The sequence below is a fragment of the Muscardinus avellanarius genome (assembly GCF_963383645.1).
Source record: "Muscardinus avellanarius genome assembly, chromosome: 6".
Classification (NCBI taxonomy): Eukaryota; Metazoa; Chordata; class Mammalia; order Rodentia; family Gliridae; genus Muscardinus; species Muscardinus avellanarius.
The window spans coordinates 123,765,091-123,783,038 of NC_137791.1; the positions used below are offsets into that span (position 1 = coordinate 123,765,091).

Below are 17,948 nucleotides of genomic sequence, written 5' to 3' on the forward strand. Positions count from 1 at the left end.
CCTCTATAATCTGCTGATTTTTTTGTGTGTATTCCCTATCTTGTAACTTTTCTTTTCAATTGGAAATAGTTAACGTGCCTTCAAACTCTCATCTATAAACTATTCATACTGCTCCATGCCACCCGCTTCCAAGCTTAATTAAATCTAGTTGTTTATTTAGAAATCTATGGAGTTGATCTTGAGGACCCATGACTTCTGGAAGCTGCATGAGCCCCTAGTGTACTCTCTGTGAAATGTGTACTTAATGGGACATGTGCCAATGGGGACAATGTGATAGAGAAACCCAAGGTAAAGTTAATTATAATTCAACATAAGAAGGCTCAAGGGAAGATGGGAAGATGTTTCACAGAAAGTCACTTTTTTGTGCTCATGTTTTGTTTCCTAGGTGATATGAAATGACTTACTTGATGGTTCTTGACCTGCTAGTGAGTTTGATCAGTGTTCTCATGTGGAAAGGGTTTTTCTTTACTAAGAGTCCTAAAGTCTCTATAGCATGTTGTTAATATGCTTAGGATCCAAGCGGCATGGCTTTACAGTGTTCAAGTATCTGACCTGACCTGAACTTGCAGTCAAGAATGAATACCCAAGAGTTTGTCTAATGAACAGGAGAATGTTTTGTGGATTTTTGTTTCACTTTCAATACTTAGCATGCTGTTCCTACATAATGTATTTTCTCAATAAACATCTTAAGCATTTTTAACTGTCAAAAACTACTTACCTCTCCAAATAAATAAACCAAGAAGGAGGTGTTTTTCAATACTTTCTCCTTGGAACTCTGAGTCTAAATCATATAACCAACTCCAATAGCTACTGAAAGTCCAGGAAATATTTGACTCAGTTTTCAAAATAAATAAATCCAAATTCGACTGAATAGGACTGGTTAATCTAAGTTGTTGTTCTGGGCTGAACAGGCACTGCCTGCTAACTATGGGGAATAAAACAGTTCTTTTGAAATATTTCCTGAGATTCAAATGCATTTGAGAAAGCTTTGAAAGGCTGGACAATGAATGCAAACCACAGAATATTGTTAGGCTGCCAAAAAATATCCCTAGCTAAAAACGACTGCAATTTTTGGTTTTCTTTATTTGAGGATTTCAAGTAGGTTCACAATGTTATTGACTTGATAAATAGACTTTATGCATCTCAATAAAGAAGTAATTACAGAAAGAGTCATTGTTACTAAGAGATCATACAAATCTAAAGGCATACATGAAACATAAAACTACAGCCAAACCCAGGAGTCCTTCAGCATTTAATATTTTCTTACACTTCAAAGTAGAGGAGCAAAGAAAAACAAAAACCTATTCCCAAATAAAGTCCATTTGAAGTGAGCATAAAAAGTAAAATAACAAAAACAATACTTCTGAAAAAGACATCAGTGAAATATAGGGTGGAAGAAATTTCCTTAATCCACATAATTTATTTTAGATAAAAATTTCTCTATCAGAATTTCCATTGGAATTCTTGTGCTACTAGAAATGCTAGAAAATAACCCAAACTAGGTTGAAATTAACTGATGAAAACTATAAACACGTCATGCAGGGAAGACCTTGATATTCCTGAAGTATAGATATTTACCAAATTAGTCATTTCCTCTGCATTCTTTGTATATTTTGGTAGCGGAGAACACTGAGGATTGAATCCAGGGACATTTTCCGATCTAGATCTACATCTTCATCCTCCTCCTTTTAAACTATTATTATTCTTATTTTGAAACAGGATCTTGTTAAGTTTCTGAGAGTTTGGCTAGGTTGCTGAAGCTGGCCTCAGACCTGTGATCCTCCTTTCTCACCCTCCCAAGTACCAATACTATAGTCAAGAGTCACCACATCAGGCTTTCTCTACATTTTTATATGTTATTCTTAAACATTTATATGAACTAGAACAGATATTAACTCTGTACCACAAAAAGAAAAGAAAAAAACCCTAAGATTTAGAGAGATTCTTGATTTTATAAATATCAATACCAGGGAGAGAACTCTTCTGAGGTTTTCCCATTTGCTACACAAATTATCCCTCCTCTATGTGATAGAGGGCAGCTTAATTCTCAGGGGAATGAATTAGTTAATTGTGTAGGCATTGATGGGTTGCTTTTTCATGTCTAAATAAAATAGCTTGCTTTTCTACTTTACCCTTTTCAAATATACATAAGTATAATTGTGTATGGCAAGCTGAAGAGACAGCAGGGGAAGCAGAAGGTCTTGCTTGGCAAAAAATAATTAGTCACAGCCACTGTGTGATGTAAAAAGAAGCCAATCCTGGAAGGTGCAGCACGCAGTTCTAGCAGAAGTTGTCCAGGTTATAGTACAGGCTTTGGGGTCAAATGGACACTGGCTTGCAGCCTCTGAGCCCTTATTTACAAGATGTGTATTCATGAGTAAGTACTTTATTATTGTTTACTGAATGTTATTGCTCAACTTTTTATTGTTCTTCTGCTGAGGCTGGTCTGAAATCTACAATCCTTCTACCTCAGTTTCCCAAATACTGGGATTACAGGTGTGCACCACCATGCCCGTCTCTATTGGTCCTACCTTATAAGTTAACAATATGTCCGTTAATAATGGACTTTTTTATTTAAGAAAATCACCCTAGGTGCTATAATGAAATCAAAATTTCATTTTTAACTATGATTTGGTTTTAAAACACAGAGATGGTTTGACTACTTTGAAAAGCACTGTCAGTCAGCAGGAAGAATTGGAAATAAAAGAGATCTTTTATAAACATTAGTGTGAAATGTAGTCTCCACATAAAACCATGTGGTGATTTAAAATACTATTGCACTGCCAAGCCTTACTCCTGAGAGTATATATATATTACTATTTAAGGACATATTACTATGACAGAATAATTGCTATTGTGTTTCTGAGAGAGACTCAGAGACTCTGCCATCCTTGCCTCAGACTACTGATTGTTTCAGTACTTGTGAAAAGGAAAGATGACATTTAATCAACGCAAGTATTGGAGACACTGACAAAATATAGCAAATTCTATGTTTACATCCTTAAATATGAAAATATTCTTTGTTGTTACTTTTATCTTCACTCTTCACACAGTAAGAGCAAGTGGGCAAACAGTAAATCATCCAAACAAAGCCACAGAAGAAAATGAAGCCGTGAGTAAGAGAAGACAGAGAGAGTTGCTGTATACTTTCATAGAAATCTTATCATCCTACAGATGCTACTGGAACTATCCAGACTATAGTGTATCATCATTTTAGGGCAGTGTTCCTGGACCTGGTGATTGAAGACTTTCAGTAAATGTACTTAATGATTAAAAACCCAATGCTATTAGTTAAAATTCTAAGTCTCTAAGATAAAAGTTCATGAAGATCTCATGACAAGTCCCTAGACTCATCAAGATGTGGGGATCACTCATCACTGCCTGATTTCCTTTTTCAGGCCTTAATGTATTTGGGGAACCATGTGGACCACATTGTTGTCAGTGATTAGCTGTGGCTCTTCTTATACTTTAAAACAACTACCTAGTACATACCGAATTCTATAATCTGCATTTGACAATTTTACTTCATAAACCAACCTCTTGAGTTCTATAAGATTTTTTTTGGGTAAAATGTTTCATCAAATCTATTCATCTTTAAATATTTTTCATGTTTCATATTACTAAAAATACAGGCTTAGAGTTAAGGGAAAAATCCTACCACTTTCACATTGTTCTGTCTGAGTTTATCTACTGTAATAAATGATATAAGGTTTTCATTATTGAAACAATATATGTTCCGATATCTTTGGAAATGTAAAAGCATACTGACAAGTAGAAAATAGAAAATATTGGTTGCTTTTCTAGCTACCCCTTCTTCCACTCAACAAGTTTCTACTATAGCTTTCTAGAAATTGGGAAAGTGTATATCAGAGGCCCATTTTATAGTGCTTGACATAGTTACACATAAGTTACAGCTCTCAATGACTGACTTGACATATTCTTTTCTGACTTCATAATCTTGTCAGCATTCCTTACCGTGCACACACAGCGAAATCTATGTAGCTTTAGAAGAAAGAGGAAAATGAAAATGAAAATCATAATAGACTTAAAAGGCAACTAACCTTTTTCCACCTCATTCAGATTAGCAGCTGGCAGCAGCGACAAAGACAGAAGAGACAAGAGACTTTTTACATTGCGATATGACAGCAGAGCACAGGAAGCCAACGCGCAGCATTAACAACAGAGAAGCCAAGGTGAGAGCAAACTGAAGCAGGCTTGGGTTTCTTACCTACAGCCGGGCCAAATGCACACACATGGAGAAGGAAAATGAGGCCAAAGGTAAACACTATCACTAGGCACGTAAACCAGGAGCTGTAACAACCAGCAGCTTTGCCATGTAAGGTGGTCACTGAATGGTTTGTGTCTGGGCATCAGAGATTTGGGGGCAGGGAGAAAAGGTAAGGTATATATATATAGTAGACAATGGAAAAATTAAGTCTTCTGAATATTTTCCACAAAATAGAGTCTTTACATGTAAAACTTATATGGAAACTTTCACTTTACCAAATCTATATGATCCTGGTAAGTCAGATGAGGGCCTAAAACAGGGTCCCGTGAGGACAGGGTTATTGAGTCAGAGTCTTGACGTAGGAGACCCAGGGATTTTTACTGCTGGAAAAGCATATTTTTTCGATTCAATGTCTCATCTAGCATTAGAGTTTAAGAAAAGGTGTTTTTGTTTTTAATATTATAAGGGTGCCATATTTCTAATTTTAATTTTTGTAGTTTTTGAGATCGTTTAAGGAATTTATTAAAAATTACCTCCAAAAATGTCTTGATTTTAGGAAGACTATAATAATGAGTATGAAAATAAGAAACAAAATCTCAAGCTAAAATTAAAGTATAGAATCAATTTTCAAGTTATTTATCAAGTCCAATGTTTTTTAATACTTAGCATGGTAATTTTTACATTAGAATTCAACTTTTCAACAATTAATCTTGTCTGAAGAATAATAGAAAGTTATGCATTACACAATTAGAAGGACAGAGGATAGGTTGAAGTAAGGAAAAAGTTGTGATGATTTGGGCAGGCAGGGATGGCAAATTAAAGTTGAGATAAAAGAAAAGCTGTATGGATCCTTAAAATTTATGTAGTCAATGTCATTAGCAGAAAAGAGCAGAGAGTTTTCTCCCCTGATAAGTCATTAACTACTTACTGTGATGTTTTGGTCACTCAGGGTGTCAATAAAATTTGATCCATTTCCCCCTGGTAATTCCTTTGATTCCAAGTATTTATAACCTAGTTTTATAGACTGTCCACCATGTCATGACTTCCTTGTCCAACTGCTATCAGACCTCTGAATTTTCTATAGTGACAATGTTATTTCTATTTTGACTCTTGACACAGGTGCCCAGTGGAAACAGAATCACTTTGATAATATGCAAGCCTTTTCTATGAACTTTCATTGGCTTCTCCTAAACCAAGGTCACTGTCTCACTGTATATCTTGGGTTGCAGAGTAAAACAAAATCTTCAAAGAAAAAAGCATTTTGAACTCAAATGATTTTAAGACAGTGACAACCTTATCATGTTCCCTGAGCAACAGAGAGGTTCTGTTCCTATATCACAACCTCATTAATCAGACTCAAAACTTAAAAACAATATAGTTGCATTTTAAGAAAATTCCCCACAAATTGCAGACTGGAATGAAACAAGAAATGAAACTCTATAGGCTAATTTATACTTTCCTATAATTAAAGGCCACTTATGGGCTACTGATTTCAAAATCTGCAGATGGTTATTTTATATTTTCTAAATGAGCTCATTTCACATATGCACAAAAACACTCCAGTTAAAAGATGAGTTATAAATGTTCCCCACTTAGATATCTTCTCTCCTGCCAAACTGTTAAATTCTTCATAAACTACAAGACCCAGTCCAAAGTTACGGTGATATCTTCATACTCTGCCATGCAATTTCTCTTGAGGTCAATATTTTCTTGATCCTATGCCCAAAATAAGGCAATCTAATATTTGTAATAGCTATAAGCAAGAAGACTAAAAGGGTCTTGGGTATTGACCAGAGCCAAATGGCTGTTGACACATAGTCATGTTAGGTTCAGGGATGACAGGTTGTATAAACGTAATATTTTGGCTAAGAAGTGGTTTTGCTAAGCTTTTGGTTATCATGGTGTGTTTGAAAGAATGAGATCTGACATAGTTGGGGAATGAGGCTTTATCACACTGAACAGAATCATTTAGGATGGAGAGATGTGTGTTCAAGGGAGACAAGTATAGGGCAGGAACTTGGGAAATGAAGAGGAGCAGGTAAGACAAATACTCAAAAATGCTAAGGAGAAGTATAGCAAACCAAGAGTCAAAGCAGGAGACCCCTTGAAAACAACTCAGAATGTCTTCTACCTTAGGTAAATCGTCATAAAAAAAAGACATACAAGAGCCTGAACAGACCCATGCTTCCAAGCCCAGGTTTCATCAGGATGGGGATGCAACTACATTCCTAATTCCTGTGCTCAAGAAGGCATGAATAGAAAAAAGTATGTTCAGGTCTAATTTGTCTTGTGGAGTGAGAGTGCTGCTTTATAGAGACCTTTAAAATTAAGCGAGTTCTTAAATATTTTTTATAATGATCAAAACAATGATGGAAAAATAGAGCTATCCTAAAAAGGTATTAAGTAACAGAGTTAATTTCAAACACTGGAATTCTTGTACGTTCCTTTTTAAATTAGCCATCTAGTAAATTTCAGATTCTCACTGTAGCTCTCAAGGCTCCAGAGTCTGTGATCATAGTGTAATGGTAAATATCAGACATGTGACCCAAGTGATTTTGGTGGACGGTTAAAATCATGTAGCCTCCAAAGTTTTCCAGCCACATTAGAATAGGTGTGTGTGTTAGACACACTCTTTGTCATTGTTTAATAGAAAATATCAAAGAGTGTTCAAACCATGCCTGCTAGGCAGCATCAGCATTATCTGTGTAATAGAATAATTAGTGATACAGCATGTTCACAATTTTTTTTCCTGGAAACTTAGTAGGATATATCTACATAGTATACTGGGGCTTAGTGATGTAGACAATAAATATGTCATGTAAAAGGCGGTTTCAGAGACATTCAAACAAATCTTGGTTGTTAAAATCAAGCCTCATTATTCTACCTAGCAGTTCCTCATCTTCGAAGATACTTCCCCATCAAAAAAAGGCACTTGGTAAAATGTGAAGTTTGGTTATTCCAGAAAATAACTTCAACAATTTTTCTATCAATCTTTGGGAAAGTTATTACACAGATGCGTGTCCATCTTCAATGTTTAGAGATATTAACCTTAGCCACCTCCATAATTATTTCATTTTCTGATTCTTTTAACTATGTATTGGACTATATAGAAATAGATAAAATTAATAAAACACCACAATGGGAATAGTATCTTTGATTAAAGTGATAGAGATACTGCTTTACATTTCTTCTTTCAAATAAAATGCATAGTATTCTCTTTTTCTCTTCAAACTTCAAGTGATTTATTAAGGGAAAAGTAACTATAAAATTTCATATAGTCACAAAAATCAATCAAATATATATGTATTCTGTCAAAACAGACAAGTTATAAACTTGATGCTGATTTTATAGTGCATTGGTTTGAATTGGAAAGAAGTCTAGCAATTCGGATAGTCAAAAAGGATTTATCACCCAAAGAGACAAAGTGGTAGAAAAAAAAAAAGCGATGGTCTAGTCAGAGTATCTCATAAGTTCTCTATCTTCCTGATTTTGTTTCATTTTGAAGAACATGGGTTACTATAGGTGAACACTCCCTAGTGGAATAGTAAGTATGAACTTAAGTGATCTGAAGTGCTTAAATGTGTCATGGCTATCTATAGAAACATCTTTCCACACAAGCACTGGTGAATTGATTTGCATAAGGATAATGGTTTGAATGAAAATGTCATTGAATTGTGGAATAAAAGCTTCAGCATGATAGATTTTCTTTTGCTGGACAGAATGACTTTATGATAGATGCATGTGTTGAACTGAACTTACTGGGTTTATTATTTGGTGGCTGAAAACATCTTAGCTCCTTCTTTTATTTACCATGATCTCTAATTTCCAAACACCTACCAGTTATTGAATAATAGAATGGTTTGATGAACAAATATAACAGTGCCCATGAGGCTTTCAAACAGATACACCGACTGATGGTATACTCTTTCCTATTTTCATACCTGTGTACTCAGGTGGGCAAAGGCATGTGTAATTGTTAATTCCATCAACACATGTAGAGTTATTCTCACAGTCATTATCTTCACAGTCATCAACATTGACCTCACAATTTTCCCCTTCAAAGCCATCAGCACAAATACACCTGCACATCAGAGGAAAAAAGGGAAAAAACAAACAAAACAAAATATATTTTTTGCTGCATTTTAAGGCCATGCAGTCTAAATATTTGTAAAAAAGCATAAATACACTCATCAATTATAGAGCTTTTAAAACTACAAGACATCAATTTTTAAAATGCTTTAAAATGACATGTTCTAAGCATCAATTTAAGGTAATATTCAACAAGGCAGAAAACATTAAAAAATAAAATGTATGCTTGCTACAAGAAGGCAAATGGCTCCATGGTCTTAAAAGTCAATAAACCCAATATATTTGCAGGTCTAAAATGCAAGTAAAATTTAATTCCATATCTCAACCTCAAGTTGTGCTAGAATAAAATAAGTCATGTTTCTTTGCTCAAAAATGAGGAAGAACTGGTTCTGATTTTTTAAATTACATCATTTGTTACTCTATGTATAATGTCCTTGAGGTGTTGCAAAAACAAAAAAATTTAAAAAAATAAATTCTGTCTTTCTTGCCATTGCAAAATGTGAATGTTTTTAAGTCAATAAATACAACTTTTTCTGGTATAAAAGATTCCGTATTTAATATTCAATAAGGATCAGAATAATCTTTGAGAAAAGTCTCCACAATGAAAAGAAATTTTGAAAAAAATATATTTCTTCAAAAAGTGATATCTCTAACAAGCTTTAGTAGCAGATGAGCATTCTTATGTGAAATTACTAGCATCACTTAATAAAAAAAACTATTTTATAATTCATGAAATACCTCTGAATTACTTGTACTGTAGGATTAAATACTTTGAAATTAAAAATATTCACAGTATGTTTCTCTACTTGTATTGTGTTCTGGAAATGAATCATTAATTTTGTGTATCTATGGGACCTATCTCTTATCATTAAACTCTGCCTGTTAAAGCAATAAGCAAATCAACAGATGAGCTGAGGACTTGCAGTGGGGGACTAGCTGGCTATTAATTTGCATAATGGAGCCAATACTTTGTCTTGCCCTGATCTCACTTGATTAATCATCATGAGTGTATGTGTGTGTTCTTAAATTTTTTATTTGTAACATCCTGAGTTGAGTGAGAACCCTGTAGTGTCTCCATTTTTTCTTCCATAGTGGGGATGGAACTTAGGGGCATTCTACCTCTGAGATGCACCCCCAGTCCTAGTTTAAAGTCTTTATATTTTTTGAAACAGGGTCTCACTGAGTTGAGAATGGCCTCGCCAGGTAGCTGAGGCTGTCCCTGAACTCTGATCCTCCTGTCTCCACCTCCCGAATGCTGTGATTATAATCGTGTACCACCATGCCTGGCCTCTCCATTTGTTTTTAACATAGCAAGATCTCTAAGAGGGACCAATATATTTTGCCCTTATTTTGACATTCTTTTGAGAATACTGTTGAAATTGAAAAAGAAAAGTGCATGTGTACTTAGTTACCCTTGCTCTGATACTTCAGGCACAGGAGACCACAGCCTAGTGACCTACCAGAATCCATCCTTTTCTCCTTCTTTTAAGTGGCAGGTTCCTCCATGTTTGCATGGGTTACTGATGCATGCATGAATTGGGACATCACAGTCTTGGCCCTGGAGAATAAATGGCCAAGTAAAATTAAATTCAGACAAGAAAGTTTACAGAACACACAGAAAGCACACTAGAAACAGGAAGACATGCCAAAGAAAGAGATATTTCCAGATTTGTGGTTCCCACAGTCACTTTTACTTACCTTGAAACCATATGGACAGGTGCATCGATAAAAGTCAACTGGATCATTGTTACAGGTGCCATCATTTTTACATGGATTCGATAAGCAAGGATTACATTTAGCTAGGATATTGACATCCACAGGACCTAAATATTAATGGAGAGATATGAGAAATGTGCTACTTTTAGTTCATTTAAAATTATTTCTATTCCTTCATATAAGTATAAATTTTGCATTCAATTATTGGCCACTTATCTCTATGTGTTTCTCTTCCATGAAAAAAAATCAGTAACCAGCATTATTACAGTACATTCAGGAGTTGGAAAGGTAAGCTGGGAGTGGTGGTGCACGCTTGTAATCCCAGCATTTGGGAAGCTGAGACGGGAGGGTCACGGTTCACGGCCAGCCTCATCTACATAGTGAGGCTCTCTGCAACTTAGTGAGATCCTGTTTCAAAATAAGGAATAAAAAATAGGACTTGGGGGTGTAGCTTGGAGGTAGAATGTTTCTGGGTTCCATCTCCAGTACCACCAAAAAAAAAAAAAAAAAAGGTACTACATGTGGTCTTCCCACTAGGAGTTTTTGTGAATCTTTCTGAGTCAGAGTGGCACTCTGGGTTGGTAGCTTCAGGGATTAATAGGTAATGTTCATGACGCCAATGTCACAGGGTGAGTCCTTTCTGGGCTGACTTAGTTTATACCAATGAGCTCCATAACAAATCCGTATATATCAACCATAGCCAGCTGTGTGGAAAGGCATGCCATCAGTCCCAGAGAGGGCTATGTATGTGGTAAAGGGGGATGTAAGTATGTTGAAAAAGTAGAGATTTATCACACTTGCCCAGATACAATTAGCACAGTATTGTTACTTTCATGCAGGAGATACAAAACTGTGCACTATTATTATTTTTGTTGTTGTTGATCTGTCCTGAAGACTGAAACCTGGGCCTTACACATGCTAACTACCTGCTCTACCACCAAGTTACATGCCCAGTCCCAGTGCTACTTTACTGCACATGGAAGTAAACTAAAATTGCAGTCTGTATTACGTTCTTCATCCTCGCCTTTTGATTCACACTGTCAGTTCTTTAGCACAATACTTGATGTGTGAGGTTCCATGTTTTCATCTCCTGGGAGAAATTACCATTGGAGTGATAATAATCTTTGAGAAAAGTCTCCACAATGGAAAGACATTTTTGTAACAGAAATAAAATATATTTATTCAAAAAAGTGATATTTCTAACAAGCTTTAGTAGCAGATGAGCATTCTTATGTGAAGTGTGTTGAAAAAGTAGAAAATAAATCATGCAATCCCATGTTTTTATTTATTTATTTTTTGCAGTACTGGGGGTGGAAGCCAGGGGCATTCTATCTCCAAGAAGTACCACCAGCCCTCATTTTATTCTTTATTTTGAAACAGGGTCTCCCTGAGTTGGAAAGGGACTCACTAAGTAGCTGAGGCTGTCTGCAAACCACAATCCTCCTGTTTTAGCCTCCCAAATGCTGGGATTACAAGCATGCACCACCACACCTGGCTGCAATATCATGTTTTTAAAAGTCTCATGATCCATAGACATTTCCTATTTGTTTCACTTATTTGATAAAGGGACAACAATGGGGAAATTGAACTGTTCTCCATAAAATTATATTCCTCTGGTGCTACTTTTGCATTGGCTGTAGAAGCTCACTAGCTTTCCTTTTTGGCAGTAGTGTCTAACTAAGACAATAACAGAGTGATGTGTTTCTACATAGAATGTAAATATTTTATAACATAAACATTCATTGCTTTTTTGCTACCACCCATCTCTTTGGTGGTCTTTATCTTTCCATCTCTCATTAGTCTTTCATTACACACAAGTCTTAGTGAAGTTGCTAATCATTATTATCAAGACAATTGTAAAACATGCCCCCCCCAGAACCCATAAGAGTGTTCTAACCTTCTAAGGTAACTTTACCCTCCAAATTGTATGACTTCTGCTCATATAAACTACCTATCACGAAATTGTTCTGCAGATTGGAACTTATATGTTTGTGAGTTATGGAAGAGAAAGTAAATTTATATGGTGGTCATAAAGGTTCTTGATAGCTCTTACTCTGAAAAATAGCAGTAGTGATTCAAATAATGGTTTTGGTTTTAAATCCATGGAAAAGATAAGTGTTTTGTATTGTCTCTTTTCTATTGGTAAACAAAACTAAAAAAATTACAAAGATATATCTGTAGAGAAATTCTTTTCACCATTTGGAACTGGATGAACATTCTTGGGTGACCGTGTTTGTGGGAAGGAGAACTGCTTTTAGTGAGTTCTTTGTCACTACAAGAGACCTTGCCAATGCCAGTGTCCCCACTACTTGTTCTTGGTAACCAGAGTAACTACTGCAGTGTTTGTATCAGATTGCAGCTTAGAGATTTCTGGGGTTCTTTCTGAAGGGAGCCCCATAGAAATTCAATTGCTCATCTCCCCCAAGTTAATTATCAATAGTGGGCAAAAATTAAATCAGCTGTTCAACCAAATACCTGAATGTTGGCAATTAGTTATAATGGTTAATTAAGCTGACACCATATCTCAAAATGAATGATTTTGTGTTTGCTGAAGGTATATTTAGAATCAGCAATAGAAAAAGAAATATCCAACTGATAGTGAATCCTTTAGTTGGAGAAGAACAAAAGTGTAAGATGGCGCCTCTGAGAATGTACACAAATTAAAGAGCAGGCCTGCAAAGTCAAGGACTGTACATAATCATCTGGCCACATGCCAATACCTTGAGAAAAAATGTCCTTTTGATTTTCTGTGCTTTCAAATTTGTAAGCCTATGCCTTGCATAGGGTGGACAGTTTCTCAGCTTATCCTGTGAACTGATGTCTTTCAACAGTTATGTTAGAATATGTATTTATTTTTTTCTGAACTCTGGGCTTTTATTTATTTTTTTTTCTTTTAACAATTTTTTATTGAACATAAATAGTATACATTTAAACTATATTTGGTGCCCTCTCCCCCCCGCCCCCATTTTCCCTTCCCCCCTCCCACCATTGGTTGTCCAGGTTAACCATGTCTTATTCATGATTTTACACGTTCAGGTGTAGACCCTCATTAATCAAGATCAGCCTTCCTCCTCTCCTATCTTTCCATTCAAACTTAGCTAGTTATTTCCTCTCTAATATCTGGAGTCTCACTGTATCCTTTGTATTTCCTAGTTTGGGCATATTAGAGGAAACATATGTATCTTCTCCTTCTGTGTTTGGCTGATCTCACTTATATGTTAGAATATTTAGATGAGAAGCTACAAATTATTTTAGGGTAAAGAAAATCCTGAATATATTCTGAAGAAGAATAGAGAATATGAGTAACAAAGCTGCTAGGTTAAAACAGCTCATGTCCAGTTTACCATGTAGTCAAGATTTACTTGCTAAATGTCCACTTAACTACATCTGTATAAGCACTCTTAAATTTGTCCATTTTTCCAGGAACAAATTTAATTTTCTATATTGCTAATTATGCAAAATCTACTTCATATCTAGAATTTTTAGTGAGCATATGAAGGGGGAATTTTGTCCTTTTGTGTATACTCAATCTAGCTAAGAGAACCAAAGAAATATGGTTTTGCACACCGACAGGTCTCTTTTGATAATTATCAAAGCCATTGGATTTTCTTGGTGACATTGGGTTTGGGAATATAGTAAGTATTGAGTTCTAACTCAAGATAGTAAAGACAACTGTTACAGAGAGGGCTGTTTCTCCCTTTTAATATTATTCATTTTTTCAGAACTGGGGATGAAACCCAGGGGTGTTCTACCTCTGAGCTACACTCCTAGCCCTACTTTTATTCTTTATTTTGAAACATGGTCTCACTGAGTTGCCAAGGGCCTCAGTATAAGTAACTGAGGCTGTCCTCAAACTGCAATCCTCCTGTCTCAGCCTCTCAAATCCTGGGATTACAAATGTGCACCACCATGCCTGGCTAATATCATTCTTTAAAGCCGATTCTTCAAAGCTATTTTCTTACATCTAGTACTTAAAGATGTTTGTAGGTTACGTAAATTCTACATGTATATAGCAGCATTCTCTCATCTCTAAATGCCTAAAACAATATGATTATTTTCTGTATTTTAGTTAAATTGTAATTCAATTTAGCTAAACATCCTCTTTAGGTTATTTTTCCTCCAGCTGGTTTCTCTAAACTTGCTTTTTTCTATATCCAAACCCTCAGCAACTACATCCCCTGTATTTGAACCTATCCTCCATTCTCCTTTCCACTCATATTTTGCCTCTTTTTAAATCTATCTTATCTTTGATTTGACTCCGATTTGTGATTCATTTTCCATCAAGTACGCTTTCTCAGAGACCCTTTCCTGTGATCTTCTCATTCAAGGAGAATGATGTCTTTAATCTATTTATATAATAAGGAGATAGTATCAGGGCTTAAGGGACATTCTAAATAAAGCCATAGTGAAATAGTACTTGAGTCAGCACAGCTTTTTGAAAGTAAATCAACACTTGTAGAATTTTGCACATTTGATTAGCTGTTGGTTGGGGAAAAGGTTGGGGGAGATGTCCTGAAAAAGGAATTTAAAAAGTCTTTTAGCATGACCTAGCAATTTGGGACATACAATCTGAAAATCATCAACTGAAGTTAGTAACACAGATTTGATGCTTAAGTGTGTGGTCTCAGGATAACAGCAGTCATCTGTGTGTGTTATTTTAGGCATTAAATGAGATCTTAATGAGTGTCAAACAGGGGACCTAATGAGATCAAGCACAAAAAGCATAGCAAAAACTGAAACTCTTTCCTAGACTTCCTGAGTTTGGTGGGGTGAAAGAGAAGTGACCAATTTAAGAAAAGAAAGTTCTTTGTGTATTTGTCCAAATTTCAACACAAACAAAGGTAAGTCAGAGGTTGCCATTTATTTCTTCATCACAAGATCTCATAAATATATAAAAACCTATGTATGCTAGGAGTGGCTGAAGTTTGGAACAACCTCAAGGACTATTATGAAAAGCACGAGTGGGTATCACGAGGTACTTACTCATGGGGAAGCTACACCCAGAGATAATGATTGTATGTTGGTAAGGAATATGACTATGATTTGGCAATTGGTGTGGAAAACCACCAGAAATAAAATAACTCTAAAAAAACAGGAAAAGTTCTCTTTGTTTTTTTACTGCTGCTTGGAAGGGAACTGTAACCTGCAAGCCTCTTCTCCTTTTTAAAGCTAACTGCTTCCAAGAATTGTTCAATTTTTACCAACAAATTATCCCTCATGAGATGTGTGCCACAGAGAAGAAATCTCACTCCAAGGAGACAGGTTCACTAGCATCACTTAAATATAGGAGGCTAGTCTAGGCTAACTGCATTGATTTAGGATTTGGTCCTGGCTGAGGAAAGCATGTAGCATCAGCTGTAGGAATTGAGTGTGTCTAACTTAATAATTCAAAGGGAAAATGAGAAGAAAGTTTGGTTAACAATCTGTCTCTGTCATTTACTTTAATCTTTCATGGAATAACTGCTGGATCTCAAAACCACTAAAGCTTGTAGGCAGGCTTGCTTCCTTGACTCAAATCACTAGCAATGCACCTGACACTAATAGTGCACCCACTGAGAGTTGTATCCCACTTTGATTTATTACCAAAAGCTCCAGATAAAAATTTCTAATTATATCTCAGACTCTGCCTTTATCCTGGCATCCCTTGTAAACATGAGTCCAATAACGAGATCCTTGCCCTTATGTAGTGAGAAGTAGATCAAAGGACAACTCCAGAAACATGTAGGAGATATTTGATGCCAGACATAATGAACTAAAGGAAGGCTTTTATCTAAAGCCAATGTGAGTCTATGTTCCACTTATTAATACTACATATCTTAAACATTAATATCAACGATATAGTTATTATTTCATCATTAAGTCATTACTTATCAGATATTTATGGAAAGTCTACTTTATTCCAGGTTACTAGCCCAAGTTTTAGGGAGAAGAGAGCCAAGTGAAATGCCCGAGTTTTTGGAAAACCTTACAGGTCAGAAGTAGAGACATTACATGTGTCAGTCAGAGAAAGAATGTAGGGAATGAGAATGCTCGTATTGAAATACGTGTTTTAAGTTTCTGCAAGTCATTAAGGGAGGGGAATCTACTAAGTGAATGAAAATATGAATCTGGAATTCATAAAAGTCATGGTTAGATATGTGAAGCCACAAACTGAAATGGACTGAAATTTAATAGCGCTCAGGACAGAATTTCACATATATCTATGTTAAAGAGTACATTTACCCAGCATGGTAGTACATGACTACAATCTTAGTTCTTGGGAGTCTGAGATAGGGAAAATTGCAGGTTTGAAGCCAGCAAGACTTTGACAACTTAACTAGATCCTGTTTCAAAATAGAAGTAAAAAGGGCTGGGGGTATAACTTGGAGATACAACTGTTTCTGGATTCAATCACCAGTACCAATATAAATGAATGAATGAATAAATAAATAAATATATATATTATTAAAAAAGAAAAAAAGGTGTTAGTCAAAGGAATGAAGAAAGAGGGAAGGGAATGAATAAAAGGGATAAGTAGCCACCACTAGCTAAAATGCAAAAAGAGCAAATAAATAGAAGTCATTGAATCTAGCAAGATGGAAATCATTGGTGCCCTTAGGAATAGTTCTAGTTGAGAGACAAAGATGGTCACCATACGATAGGGGGTAAAGTCCTATAAATTCACATTACACGGATGGTTCACTATGACCTCTCTAGGAATACTACTTGGTCACTTGCTACATTCATGTGTAATGATAGGCTTGTAAATAAATTTCTTGAGTCTAAATCAATAAAAAAGCAATAATTATAGAATTATCAGAAAAATATGGATATAAAATATGTAAGAACTGAATATTCATTGACTGTGGGCTATAGTCACCTTTTACATTGATGTCAGTTAAAGTATTTTCCAGCTTAAAGTTAAAAAAATAAAATAGTTCTTTTTTATTTTTTAAAAATGGTGCTCCTGATACATAACTATATACAAACATGAATTGTTTCTTAGCCAGTGAATAACTTATAACCCCCCAAAACTAACACCACTTAAAAGTTTTAACTATTTGATAGTGACACTAAATCTGAAAATATAAAAGTCTTTGATAAAATTCTAAATAATGCTTCAAAATTGAAGTAAAACAAGTGAGTTTTTTCATTACTTCTAGTTTGTGATAGTTATTTAATCATCTTCATCATTACTTAAATGACCCAGGATAATGTCAATCAACAGTTTTAAGACTCAGAAGGCCTTAGTCAAGCCAAAACTTCCCCTTAAAAAATGCTGCCCTTGCTATGAAAACCAGTAGAATTTCACTATCATTGCTGAGAGTTATGGAATTTTCCCCAGGAATTCCAGAAGTTATAGGAATCTTTACATATAAAATTAGGAGAAGAGAATGTCAATCATTTTAGGATTTAAAAAATTTCCAGATTTTCTTGATTCTGGATCTATCTTTCACAAATGAAGTAATGAAATTTTTTTAGCAGCATCTCCTGCCCCTTTATCTGAGATCACAGCTGTCAGATGCCTGGCTATTTGGGTTTCTGTGTCTCTTGTGTGTTCAGCCTTCAGTTCCACTTGGCTTCCCAAGAAAATTTCCTGAAGGCCCCATGCCCCGGCAATGTCATTACCATCCTATAATTGTTTGGCTCAGTTATAAATAATATCTGACATGTATTTCTATCACCAAACTTCTGTATTAGAAAATCATAGTCAATTTAATTCACTGGTAAAATATATGCCGCATAAGGATAGACCTTAATTCTGTATTGTTTATTGTTGTATTCTAAACACCTCAGAACTGTGTATGGTACATAGTATGTATTCTAGTAATATTTATTTAATGAACAAAGGAATATATCATTAATTTTCAATAGCATGTTCATTCCTTAGCAAGGCATCGTGACATACCCCTATAGTCCCCGTGGAAGGATAGCA

General features: G+C 35.4%; 1 protein-coding gene across 1 annotated transcript in view; it reads right to left on the reverse strand.

Moving 5' to 3' along the window:
- SLIT2 (slit guidance ligand 2) overlaps positions 1 to 17,948 on the reverse strand; it is a gene marked incomplete at both ends in the record, with an annotated part of 373,384 nt that overhangs the window by 44,015 nt on the left and 311,421 nt on the right. Inside the window, 4 exon segments of the mRNA XM_080697867.1 lie at positions 4,062 to 4,088; positions 8,170 to 8,309; positions 9,778 to 9,875; positions 10,016 to 10,140. Coding sequence (XP_080553993.1) covers positions 4,062 to 4,088; positions 8,170 to 8,309; positions 9,778 to 9,875; positions 10,016 to 10,140 — 390 coding nt within the window.